Source organism: Colossoma macropomum, unplaced genomic scaffold (assembly GCF_904425465.1).
Source record: "Colossoma macropomum unplaced genomic scaffold, Colossoma_macropomum, whole genome shotgun sequence".
NCBI lineage: Eukaryota > Metazoa > Chordata > Actinopteri > Characiformes > Serrasalmidae > Colossoma > Colossoma macropomum.
In genome coordinates, this window is record NW_023494809.1 from 11,974,574 (window position 1) to 11,989,171 (window position 14,598).

The window sequence follows — 14,598 nt, forward strand, 5'->3', positions numbered from 1 at the left end:
AGGAAACTTAATTTAGCGATGTCATTGCTGGTCACTCCGGACGGTAACGCGCAGCAGCTTTGTGCAATTTGTGCGTGAGACCATGACGCGGCATGACAGCGGTGCGCTCCTTTTAATTAGTCACGTGCAGTTTGGCGCATCTCCTTCCTCCGAGGCATGTGTCCAAATTAAAAAGCCAGTGGCCGGTCAGCACACAGTGCCGCTTCAAAAGTGGGCTCTTTTCCCTTCTCATCGCTTCAGTTCACTTGGCATTCTGTCAGCTTATTGGCCTCAAACACCCTTCTGTGTTAAAACACAAGAGTAAGCAGTCTAGTTTAGCTGCATCATGGATACAACATCCCTGCTAGCGTTCAGGCTACCCTGCCAATCACAGTTAGCTGAATCTACAAAACATAGCCTAGCTAATGCTAATGATAGAGAAACCCTACACCTGCATAGCTCTAGTCAGAGAATTTCTTCTTCTTTAGCCACCTACGAAGTAAATATTAGAGAAAATGTAAATGTAGTTAGTGAACATCAGACAACTAGACAACTTTAAAGAAAACCTAAAGCTAGCTAGCAAATATTAGAGGAAATCTAAAGCAGGCTATTGGTTGATGGCTTGTTAACCTGAAGAGCAACCTGAAGCTAGCTAACATTATAGAAAATCTAAAGTTTAGCTCGCTAATATTAGAGAAAGCCATAAATCTGTCAGTAAGTCACCAGGCTTTCCAGTTAGTTATCCTGTCAGTAAGTCAGTCAGCGAATCAATTATTAATCAGCTAGTGAATCAGTCAGTAAGTCAGTGAATCAATTAGTCAGTCGGTTTTCGAGTCAGTAAGTCGGTGAATCAACTACTCAGTAAATCAGTGAGTCAACCCTTCGATTAATCTGAGAGGGTGAAACAACCAGTCAGTGACTAAGTGAGTAAATCAGTTAGGCAATCAGTCAGTGAATCTGTCAGTCAGTCAATCAATCAAACAATCAGTCAGTCAGTCAGTCAGCGAACCAGCCATTCAGTGAGTCAGTGCGTAAATGTATCAGTCTGTGAATTAATCAACCAGTTCGTCTATCAGTGAATCAGTCTGTGAGTTCATTTAGCTGGGGACAGTATTACTGGTTCACTGAGCAGTGTAGCAAAAAAAAAAGTTCCAGGAGCTTCTTAACTCTTCATTGCACTTGCCCCCCCAACCCCCCATAAGTCGGCGTATATTAAACCTCACAGGCAGGACGGCCAAATATTGGCTAGGAGATATTAAGGACAGCGGCTGTTTATGAGTGTGATAGGAGTAGCTGTTGGAGATGAAGCTGAAGGCAGTCCGCAGCGTCCGCCTGTGCCACACTGGCATTTTGGCAGCATCCACGCGGCTTGAGATAGTAGGCTAGTGAGAGCAAGCGAGAGAGAGAAGGAGAAAGAGAGAGAGAGGCCCTGCTTCAGGCACTGCTGTGACAGCAAGCTCGGGGTTTGCTCATCAGGGGAAAACTGGAGCATATTTCACCAAACTTTGCTGATAAGAGCTCTCGTACTCTGTCTTGAGAAATGAAAAAAAAAGCCTGGCTCAGTCTGTTTTCATTTTGGGAGGCCGAAGAGGCCTCCTCCAGGAGAACTGTGACAGAATTGTCATTTCCTCTGATGTCATTTGCCGCTCTGTATCCAATTCGGTCGTGGCGCACACGCGTGTTTGTGCCTTCATCAGCAGTTGCAAATGTACTGTTCCTGATGTATATGCAACAGGACAATATGGCTGTATGTTATTTGTATGCTGTGCGTGTGTGACTGCTCGAGCTAGAGTGTGTGCGCGATCGTGTCCCTCGCGCGGCCACGGCTGTCCCTTCATTTCACGCTCTGCCGGCTCTGTGTGAATCCTCTTCCCTGGGCTCATTATCGGTCCTGTTCGCCGAGCACACGGCCAGGCCAGGCGCACCACAGCCCAATCATTATTCAAATATACGAAGGGTCAGCACAGACAGCTCCGCGAACCCCTGCATGTGTACTTATTACTTTGTGCACACAAATAACTAAGCAGACGTCAAAAACAGTGGATCGATGGCGCAGGCCGTGACGGACGTTCACAGGTTTTGATAGCTGCGGTCTGACTAATTGCCCTGGTTTTACCCTGTAGGTGACGTAATAGGAAAAAACATTGCAAAATAGGCAAAAGCTGTCAAGCTGAGGATGCTGAGGATGCTGTGTAGGTGTTATTAATCTTGGTGGTGTTAATGGGAAACTCCAAAAAAAACAAGAACACTCAAAAGCAGCATTATTACACTGAGCGATGAAACATACCAGACTCGCTGGCAAAACTGAAGTGACACTGGCGCTTTTAATCGCCTACGAAAAACTTTTAATGTTGCCAGGATGAAGTTAGGTAGGAAGGTCTTAGTAATAGAACAGTGGGCTGTCTGGGAGGGTGTTTTTAATGGGGGGCCCTACAGGGTTTTATTGCTTAGGACTTCCAAAACCTCAGAAATGCCACCGTTGATGAGATCCTGTCTTGCAAGCTGTGCTGGTGTGGGGGGTATTGGCACGAGCAGGCGGGCCGTCTGCTGGTGGAATAACAGCATTATGCTCACCATCTCCCCTCCTCGTTTCTCTTGGCAGGACCCAGCAGTGTCCAGGCGGCGGAGTTCGGCCACCTGCCCGACAACCTTACTGTGCTGGAAGGAGAAAGCGTCATTCTGAGGTGACTACACAGTTCACACTTGCACTACTGTTCAGTTTGGAATCACCTGTTAGATTAATAATTCATAGTCAATTTATATAGAAGACCAATGTGGACTGAACTACAAAATGATTTTCAGTATTTTTTCTTCAATATTTCAGGTATTTAGTGAAAAACAAAGAAACTTGTATAAATTCTTCATGTTTATTATTTGTATATAAATAATTGTCATTATTTACAGTCTGTGAAGTTGCACAGGATTAGCATATTTCAGTCTTTGGTAACACTTTAGGATACATTCTTAGCAAAAAGAGTTCTATGTAGTAGTGAAAAGGGTTTTTTTGGCTTGTAACAAGAGTGGAACCCTTTTTAGTGCTATAAAGAACCCTTTTCAAAAAGTGTTCTGTATAGAACCATCTACAGCACATTCTCCGTCAATCTGAAGAACGCTTTCATGATCTACAGCACATTCACCATCAATCTGAAGAACCCTTTAATGATCTAGGGCACATTCTTCGTCAATCTGAAGAACACTTTCATGATGCAGAGAACCTTTTAATCTTGCAAAGTGTTCTTTAAAGAGTTTATGGTTCTATGTAGAACCATTTTCTTTACTAAAAAACCTTTGAAGAACTTATTTAAGAGTGTAGGGATGGTAAGATTCACAAATTTGTGAATCTTAATTATTAAAATGATTTAAAAATGTAATTATTAGTAGACACTCTATGTCTTTATTACTTTAGAAATATTACCATTAATTTTAGATTATTTTATTATTTCTCCTCTCTAAGCTGTTTCTCAGTGCGCTCTCTCATCTCCAATGCCATCAGCGGCCAATTCTCATCAAGTCTCTTGGCCAAGTCTCACGCGAATTAAAGGTGTGTTCAGGCGAGTCACAGATTATCGTGGAGGAGGAAGAGCTACACTTCCCTCCGAATTGCTACAAATCAAATGTTTGGTGACACTCCAGATTTTTCAAGAGAGACAGAAAATTTCACAAAACACATACAATTTGAAAATTTGCCATGCTGCTAAAAACAGGCAGCACGACTAACTTAAAGGAGCAAAATGTAACACTGACAGCGGCTTAAAATAGGTACAAGTCCAAACTCAAAATATTGGAGACAGTTGTCTGCCCCGCCCCTGTTCCCCCAGACTCAGAGCTCACACAGGATGCCAGGTTGAGTACTCAGAACCCACACAATCGAGCACAACATTAGACATTGACAATAGCAAGTGTTAATCAGTTCTACACTGTAAGTTAATCAGCTAATGTGCAGCTAATGCTTGCAATGTTTTTATTGTTCGCAAATTACAAACCATGGATTTTCTGTGGTACAATAGCGAAAGCTAAGCAGAGCCCACTGCTCTGAAAATGCTCAGTGTCTTGAATGAAGCTAAACTCAGCTTCTTATTCGCCAGCTTCTTGTTTGAATGCTCCCGTTCCACCTTAAATGGTGCAGCAGTTACAGGCGTCATAATGTTTAAGGCTAAATGGGAAAATTCAAACAAGAATTTTATTTGAATATTATGTATCACAATCTTTTGTGCAACATTTTAGTTCTTTATCTAGATTAGGATCTATTATTATTTGGAGTTACTTGAATTGTGAGCAGCCAGTTAATAACTTACCAAGTCAGAATTAGTCACAGTGGTGGTGTTAGGAACCAGACGTCCACCTCTAAAAGCTCCCTCACAGAAGGTTATTACATGAAATGGTTATAAATACAGTGCCTGACGTCTGACATTGTTTTATGCTAGTTCTCAGATACATTTCTGGGCTAAAATATATGTTGTTTTTATCTATTCATGGTGGAGGGGTTCCTGTAAGGTGCTATAAGGCAAAATTGTCCCCAAAGAAAACATATTTTTTTCAGATTTACCACTATTTTACCATCAACATTCATAAAAACATGTGTAGGTTCACTGGTGGTTTTGGATAGTAAATAAAATGGCTATATTTGTGTTGTAGACATGGTGACCCCTGGTTCCCATCACCACCACTGTAAAGAAGTAAGTTTCTTTAGAGTGTTATCTAGGTGATTCCAAACTGCACACTTATACATCAGTCCATCAACCCTTCATCTGATTGAATTCATCTCAGATCTGTCAGACAGTTTTGTTATTTTTTTTTTAGTTTAATTCTGCTCCCTCTAGTTTCCTGTTTGTCACTTTGCCTCACGCAGACAGAAACGACTTGGTTTCAGGCTATGAGCCAACAATTGAAGTCCTGTACTGCCTGTCAGATGCCATTCCACCTAGCAGGAGCGCAGCAGTATTCTAACAGCCAGCATTCAGCCCTCTCTCGCGCGCTCTCTTTAGTATTCCAAACACTCACGCGCACAGAGCCAACGAGCTCTGATTTGATATCATGATGCGACGAGTGAAAGTCAAAGTCGACATGAATTGGGGCACTGTGATCTCTTGAGGTTTTCACCCAGAGATGTGCCACTTTTCGCTCCTGTGACAGAACGGAACTCACTGCTGACATCTAGTGGTGGGCATAAAAACAAAAACATGGAACTCTTCTGTTAAACTGAGGCTGATTTGTTAGCAGGGTGTTATGTGTCATCATCTCCGAGTCACAGGGCTCATCAAACAAGCATCATCGAGAAGCAAAAAGGAGGCTTCCTTCAGGGCAGCATGAGCTGATATTTGATATTTGCTGAGTTTGTTATTAAGGGTGTAAAAATGTGTCTGAAGGTGGTGATTCAACTACACTGACTTTAGAATCGATTCTCACTGGGTATAATAATATTTAATAACATGGGCTTGTTTTTTGCCCAAAATGAGATTCTGAGGCTGTTTTCATACATAAAACACTTCAAAATACAGGACATGGACAAAATAATGGAAACACCTACCATGCACAAGTTTGAACACCCTCCATAGTGAACACACTTATGCACATTTTAACACACTGCTTTTTTAACATATTGGGGGAAAACATAAAATATAAGGTGTGCCATAACTTCTGCACAGACCTCATTTATCCAACATATTAAATTTCAGCAAATAAACAGTAAGTATCCATTAAAATGTGCAGAGGTGTATAGAGGATGTGTGTTAACTCATTTTCACTTAGAAATTCAACTAAATGGCATTTGACCACGACTGTAAGTAATATTTCTCATTACGAGATTATTGTAAGAATATGAAAAATGATATAAGATGATCTGCCAATGGAATAATATACTTTAACCAAACATACAAGTTAAAACTTGTTATGTTTCTATATTTTCATGATGAGAAATATTAGTATTAGTACCAGGAGTACCCAAACTTTTGAACACGAGTGTAAGTAATATTTCTCATTATTGTAAGAATATATAAAATCACATAAAATGATCTGCCAGTGCAATAAGATATTTTAACAACATATAATTACTTGAAACAATTAAAAACTTCTTATGTTTATTACTTAATTACTCTAAACAAGTAAAATCTTATTATGTTTATACATTTTCAGGATGAGAAATATGAGTATTAGTACTTCTGAACATGACTGTAAGTAATATTTCTCATAATTGTAAGAATATGAAAAATGATACAATCTGCCAAAGAATTAAGATATTTTAACCACATAAAATAACTTAAAATAAGTTAAAACGTCTAGAAATGTGTTGAATAATCTTATTATGTTCGTGCAACATTTTCATGATGAGAAATATTTCTGACTACATTTAAGACGTTTTCACTTGCTAAGACTTGCTGTTGACGGTAAAAATCAGGTAAAGTGAAGCGTTTCCGGAATGTTCCGCTGACCGCAACGGTGTGCTACTGTTGCCACAGCCAGTGGTAGAATTCCCCGTCACTCCTCTATTGAAAACAATGGAATATCAGATTCATTGCTGACCATCTACCATCATAATGTAAACACAGCTTAAGTGGATTATTGACTGTCTGTGTGTTCATTGTTACCACACTGACACCATATCCTCATATCCCGCTCCTCACAGATGTAAGATCGATGAAGAAGTTACCCACAAAGCCTGGCTGAACCGCTCCAACATCCTGTTCGCGGGGACGGATAAGTGGTCGCTGGATTCGCGGGTGTCTCTGGTCAACAGTAACGACAGCGACTTCTCCATTCAGATCGAGCGTGTGGCCGTGACGGACGAGGGCCCGTACACGTGCAGCTTCCAGGCGCGGAACCAGCCCCGCATTGCACACGTCTACCTCATCGTCCAGGGTGAGGCCAGAGTCACTCGTCTGTTTGTTTACTCGTTTTAAAGGGGCAGTGGACACTGAACTACATGTCCAGAAGTGTATGAGATTATCTTTACTAAAATTTCTTGTGTTTATGTTTTGAAATTAAAACTACAGATGTTTCTGCAAACAGAAGTTCGGTCTGATGAATAGTTTGACAAAAAGTCAAATACAATTTTCCACTTACCCCAGATATAGTTTAGTGCACAAGCTACCAGGCTAATGTTGCTAACAAACTCTAGAAGTCAGTAGTCACCCAAATCTTTTCTGTGAATACATCTAAAAAGTTCTCTCAAGACACAGACAGGTTGTGGTAGTATGACTTACTGCGAGCTATAAAAATATGCAAAATTTCATTGAAGTTGAAAGATTTAGATTTGTCATGAGTTTCATTTTCAAATTAAAAACAACTTCATTCCAAAAATGCAGCCCCATGTTTTCATGTTACTACCAAAAAGTTTTAATCCATAGGCGGAGCCTTATTTTAGCCATGCCCCTGTATTTTAGAGCAGGAAGTGAGACTGAATTTAATGAAAAATATTATAATTTTGTTTTGTGTTCAAAGCTGTGTTTGCTCGTCATGTACTGGCTAGCGTTTTTGAGTTCTGCTCAAAATGAGCTAAAGTTGTCACTACTGAAACAGTCACTACTGAAACTTTACTAAATGTTTCAATAGTGTTATGATTGCTACGGTAGTGACAAAATGGAATGTGCAATTCTAAATCTTAAATAAAATAAACATAATTAAGATGTAGGCTCACTCAAAGCAAAAGCATTTTAGTCCAAATGTGTTTTCAACTCAGACTTCGAACCAGTTCAGATAAGATAAGATTAGATAAGATAAGATAAGATAATCCTTTATTAGTTACACAATGGGGAAATTCACAGTGAATGAATAAAGAATATTTAGTTCAGTAGAATCATCCATGTTTCTTAGATTATGTTTGTGATTTCTGTTGGAATGTTTTGACAGAAAAGATTTGGGTGACTATTGGCTAGTGTTGGTTAGCAACATTAGCCTTATAGCTTCACTGCTAAAACTAAAGAAGCAAACTTTGGACACCAAACATGTCTGATGAATTACATCTGGGGTCATCTGGGGGTACATTTAAGATGATTTCACTTTCCTAGTTTAAAAGAAATCCTGTATGCTTGTAATCCTCACTATGGGAAGGTTAGTCAGCTTTTAGTTCAAATGTTTATCATTAAGAAAATCCTGAATTGGAAATTTAGGAGTCAATTCACAGTTTTTATTGGTGCTGGAATTTGCTATAAAGATGACTTCCTGGCCGTTCTCATTAATGGTCACATAACCGAGGATATGTATTCCATCTCAGAGCACATTTGAAAGTAGCTCAGATCTGATTTGAAACGATTCAGATGTCTGCGTTCACACTGCTCTGAAAAAATCAGATCACAAAATCAGATTTGTAATGTGAACGCAGCCGTAGTGGACAAGCGGCACACAGGGAACAGAAAGAGGGGGCGCTATTGGGTTAGCGGGGCAGCTTCAGTGAAGTGCTTGACTGGATATTAACGCACAAACAGGTGCCGTGTCCAAAATTTCCCTTAAATCCCTACACCCTACATTCGACAATCTGGACCACTATATATGGGGAACAGAATTTGCGATGGCAGCAAATGATTTATACAAATTTGCTCATTACTTGCAAACAATGCATTATGGGTAAATCCCCTAGGGAACATCAGTTGTACACTACTTACTGTGGTGCATTGTGGGATTGTTTGAGTGCACTGGATATCTGCACAATGTTTTCGGACACCACTGCAAAATGGTGTAACAACAAATTGCACTAAATAGAAAGTAGGGCCGAGTTTTGGGCGCAGCTAGGGACTAAGCCAATCGTCACGGTAATGGCTGAGTGACAGGAAGTGTGAGTGATCCTGAGTGACGTAATTTATTGCCGTCTGACAGCGCTGGTGATGGATGGCGGACCCTCACCCCCCGAAAACATGTCAATCGTTATGTATATTGTATTTTCTACTTGGTGTTGCGCCGTAATAACAGAGGTGGTGTTAGGAAAATGAAAAATGGACTCTAAAACGTGATTCGGCAGCGCCACGCTGCAGTTAAGAGGGGTGTTAGGGGCGGGTGGGGGGTATCCTTTTTTTTCCACAATGCTTTCGAGCAACTTTATAGCCATTCAATGTGCAAAACACACCTCAGTGCACGCAGCTTTTCTGTGGGCCGTACAGAGACATGATCGTATTTGTTTGATACTTTGCTGCCCTCAATTTTAAGTCTTCATATGATATCACAGAAAAATAATTACACCCTCGAGACACGGCACCAGTAGGAATGACCCTGCAGCGGGTCCAATTTTGGCTTTATCGTTAAAAGTGGCTTTTGTCCAGCAAAAAGCTGGGAAAAGGAGGGGGGGTGGTGTTCTGCTGGAGAATGCCTTGCAGTGTGAATTCCTTGGCTATATTCATTACAGCGGCGATGATAGAGCATTTAAATTCAAGGGCCATCTGTGTTATTTGTCTAGCATTATGCACAGGCCTTCACAACAGGGTTTCAGCACAACACAACAGCTTATGGCTATCATTTTTTGGAACGGGAGAAAGACACAGAAACCGGTCTGAGTGGTGCTTGAGTGAAAGTGCTCAGACAGTTTTGGGTTGGACTGATTCATCATGTAGGCTGTAAACAAGCCGGTTCACCCCTTCAATTGTGAAGGGTACGTCTGAGGGTCCCTGTTTTTTAAGTCTTTGCAGGATATCTAGGCTGAGGAAATCATCTAAAATCTAGTCAGTATGGTTAATATTTTTCTTGAGATTGTTGTAAGAATATTTCAAGACTAACTTATGTCTAAACAATTTTTTTCTTGTAAGTGAAACTGCTTTATTCTTCTAGCAATGAATTTTGCTGAAAAAAAGTGAAAACCTTTAGAAATAAGGGTAACACTTTAATTTGAAGGGTGACTACATAACATAATATCTTACATAAACACTTCATAACATGTTCATGAAGGTTTAAATCAACTTTTATAAAGCATACATGTTTTACATGATGTTAATATGGATTGCTATGTCATTTTACTGAAATATATTTTTCAAAATAAAAGTCTTCATATGTTTTATTTTGAAAAAGTTCTTCTTCTTTGTTCTCGGAAAAACACCTTATGTTTGGACAGCCAAAATAAAAATGGCCTGGCTTTATCCCTTTGGTCATTACATGCTTTTACACTGAGGCATGTTTCGTGTATACTTTTGACTTCTTTTTTTATTTTTGTTTTGTTTTTTCTTAAGCATTTATTTGCTTAACATGTCACTATACTATATGTACTACTATATACAACTATATTTACTATATGGACAGTGAATTGCTCATGAATATGATGATGATCATTAGTATGATGGTGGGATTTATTGCATGAAGGAATTTTACTATAACTCTCAATCATTCCTTGTAGATGCTGGATAGCCACATTAATGTAAGTGACTACTGATACCAACAGTGAAACTCGTGCCTTCTCCAATACCACAAGCATGAAAGGACATGACTAACAGTGTTAGCATTTAACCCCAAGAAAGTTCAACTTAGGATAAACAACGTTTCCCTCTACAATATATATATAGACTGTTGAATTAACCCTTTGGCAAGACTTTGACTAAAGTTTTAAGGAAGACACAGAGTAAAAAGGGGAAAGGATAGTAAAGTGCAAAATACTTGCAAAATTCCTAAGGAGAAAGAAATAATTAAAAAGAAGTTTCACTGAAAATTAAATTTTTCAAAATACAAAAAATGGGACTTTTATTTTTAAAATATTTCTCAGTAAAATGACATAGTAGTCCATATTAATATCATGTAATACATAGTTTATGAATGTTGATTTAAATATTCATGAACGTTATGCAGTGTTTATGTAAGATGTTATGAATGTGTTATGTAGACACCCTTTAATTAAAGTGTTACCGAAGTTCAACAATCTCATAACACACTACAACTTTTATGAGACGATGAGATAACAATCTCATAACTCATAACATTCTGACAACAATCTCAAATTGATAAATATTAGGTACAGTTGTATGCAAAAGTTTCAGCGCCCCTGTCAACTTACACATCCTCTACCACACACAACAGTAATTTTAATTAACTTAAAAAAATTCTCTGCACCACAATGTTACATTCTCATGTCAGATTATTTCTATTCTCATGTTGATGTTTCCTCCTTATTAAGTCCTTTGCTTATTTTCTGCTTATTGCTTATCATTATTATTATTATTATTATTATTATTATTATTATTATCTTTTCTTGTCTTGCCATTGTTTGTCTGTTAGTTTGTACTTATATGTCCTCCCTCATGGATACATCACAAATAAAAATAAAGTTTTATTAGTCCTCTGATGGGGTTGGAGGGGATAAGTAAATAAGGAAATAAACAATGAAAGAAAGAAAGGAAGAAAAATAAAATAAATAAAATAAAAAAAAATAAAATAAAACATTGCCTGTCCAAAACTTATAGCATATTCTTTATTTTTTTCTAATATGTTAAACTCTTAAAATTAATTAAAATTGTGCACAAAAATTTGCATAAAATGCCATATTATTCCATAGTAAGTTTCCTGTAGATGATGTTAACTTATTTTTACTTAGAAAACCTGAACAAAACATGTCATTTGACTGTTCAAACTTTTGTTTACCAAATTATTATTGATTTTTAGCATCATATTCAAATAATTTAAGTTCTTCTGCAAAAACATTGTTCCATTGTATTGAAAACTGTGACTTCAAACATTTGATCAGATTTATGTTGATGAAACACAGTATCACACCTGATCTGGTACTTTGCTTTGCTTCATTTTTAATCACTTGATTTGAACAAAGCCAGTTTACCCACTGCTCACCACACTTAGTGTGTTTTTCAAGGTTGAACTGACAGTATTCTTCACAGTGTAGCAGATACAGAATAATTGATAGTAGTTAATAAGTGGAATAATTCGTTTTGTGATTAATAACTGAGTAATCAATCTGGCGTTTCAGTGATTAATCAAGGCTTTGATGTGCTTTTTCTTCAGTGCCAGCCAGGATAGTGAACATCTCTCAGGATAAATCGGTCAACGAGGGCGACGACGTGAACCTGTTCTGCCTGGCGGTGGGGCGGCCCGAACCCACCATCACCTGGAAGGACTTCAGATGTGAGCCGCTTGCCAGTTTAAGCTGGGATTTCGCAGCCATCTCACAATCACATCACGCATAATTACAGCCATAACCAGCGCGATAATCATCAACATCTGTCATCATCTCCGCTGCCACTGTCGCCACAATCGCTGCGATACTAATAATCATGTTTGTCATTAAGGCACTATTTATAACTTCCATCATCATCGATATAAATCACATTCATTACGGGTGGCCATGATGGAGCACCTATTAGAACTCATTACGGTTCGATGTTTTTCGCGAGAAATATGACTGTTCGTCAGGCCGGTTGGCAACCTGGTTGGAAACCAGTCGTTTATTTTCATTCTGAACGCTCGTCCTCTGGAAGCTCAGCTGTGGCTCCGCTTACACTGCCAGAAAACAGAGCTAGAACCACTTCAGTCTCAGATTCAGGCCCGAGGGAGAGGTTTACATACTCTCACATAAACACTGTCGCAGCAAACAAACAACAACAAAAAAAGCATCTAACGAGCTCATGCAAGATCTAGGAGAAGTGGGAATCACTACCGTAGATTAAAAATTAATAAAGGAGATGAAGAGGGCCAACGCGCTGAAGAAAAATGATCAGCAGCTATGTTTTGATATGTTTTTTCCTTTTTTTATCCCAATCAGAATACAAATTCTGGACTGCACAAGAGTCCAGAGCCTATACAGTAGTATACTGAGAGCTGAACATCTCCTGGTCCAACTGCATGTTAAAATAAATACATTATCTAAACTTAAATATGATATTTTTAGATGAAATTTATGAAATGTTTCTACACTCACTGTCCATTTTATCAGCTCCACTGACCATAGAGTTTGTCTTCCTACAGTCATAGACTGTAGTCCATCTGTTTCTCTGCATACTTTGTTAGCCCCCTTTCACCCTGTTCTTCAATGGTCAGGACCCCCACAGAACCGCCACAGAGCAAGTACTATTTGGGTGGTGGATCATTCTCAGCACTGCAGTAACACTGATGTTGTGATGGTGTGTTAGTGTGTGTTCCGCTGGTATGAGTGTTCAGACACAGCAGTGCTCTTATCTCCACCCACTGTCCACTCTATTAGACACACCTACCTTGTTGGTCCATCTTGTGGATGTAAAGTCAGAGACAGTAGCTCATCTGCTGCTACACAGTTTGTGTTGGTCATCCTCTAGTCCTTCATCAGTGGTCACAGGATGCCATTGGCTGGATATTTTTGGTTCTCAGTCCTGAAACTGAGGTGAACCACTCACACCAGCGCAACAAACACTAACACACTACCACCACATCAGTGTCACTGCAGTGCTGAGAATGATCCACCACCCAAATACTACCTGCTTTGTGGGGGTCCTGACCATTGATGAACAGGGTAATAAAGTATGCAGAGAAACAGATGGACTACAGTCTGCAACTGTAGAACTACAAAGTGCTCCTATATGGTCAGTGGAGCTGATAAAATGGACAACATACAATCCATTCGGGTTTCTAGCCCATAGTTGCAGCGTCTTGTCCACAAAGTCTCACCACAGTCTCATAGCTCATATGAGATTTTTACCCCTTTAAAATCCCAGGCTTATTACATACTAAGGCTTATTATTCAGTAATTACAGGGTATTCAATGCAAACTGGTTGAGCTATTCATAGGTTATAGAAGTGTGTAATAAAACTTTGGGCCCGTTGGCCATGTAAGGGTTTCAATTAGACTAGATCAGTGGTGCAAACAATATTTACCCAACAAATACAACCTCAATCTTGTCCTCGTCTGGTGTGTGCAGGGCTTGCTACCCATTAATATCGCTTTATGAATGTTTGTAGCGATCTACCCCGAGTGCTAGCCAGATGTTTTCAGACACAATCATTGAATACAATGTTTTTATGAGTCAGCTTTGCCAGCATTTATGAGCTTCGATCATTGATCTCATACCAAGAAAAAAAGTCTTCTTTTCCCTTTTTTACTTGGCCTAACAGCATGTTACTTTCACTTAAAACTATGATATCAGTTAAGCAGTAGGAAACCATTAGGGCCTTCTACTTTTTTTTAGAGCAGGCTTAATGAATTCTGTGAAATATACCAAGGCAGGGACCAATTTTGTGAGAACAAACATCATTTTAGGCCTTCTAGAAGTTCTAGATACATCATTGACTGTCATTATGAGCAGTAGTATAACCAGGTTTCAGGCAGTTCAGGCAGGACTCTACTTAAATCTGTAAAACTGCAACATACAAGGTAAAATATATGTTAATGTCTGTTCGAACACCTATTACAAGTGTTGAAATGTCCACATTCAATCTAGAACAGCCAAAAAATGTTCATGTGAATGGTCATTAGCCTAGTGCGAACATGCGACTAGAATCCCATAAAGGTGCTGGCGAAATAAGCTTTATCATAGACATTTTTCTTTACCTTCTAATTAACATTTTGAGATTCATGGCCGAATCTGAATGCCAAGCTTAACAGTCACTGCAATTAGGTTACGATATCTAACAAGGCTAACTTGCCAACTGATTTAGCTAATGCTAAAGCTTCATCCTCAATACTTTGAAGGACACTGAAAGTAAAGGTGTGCTATAATTTGAAATATTCACAGA

General features: G+C 39.0%; 1 protein-coding gene across 1 annotated transcript in view; it reads left to right on the forward strand.

The window, feature by feature from the left end:
- Positions 1-14,598, forward strand: part of iglon5 (IgLON family member 5) — a 108,286-nt gene that overhangs the window by 67,377 nt on the left and 26,311 nt on the right. Inside the window, exons 6-8 of the mRNA XM_036557911.1 lie at positions 2,582-2,663; positions 6,602-6,834; positions 11,899-12,018. Coding sequence (XP_036413804.1) covers positions 2,582-2,663; positions 6,602-6,834; positions 11,899-12,018 — 435 coding nt within the window. The remainder of the gene's footprint in view (positions 1-2,581; positions 2,664-6,601; positions 6,835-11,898; positions 12,019-14,598) is intronic.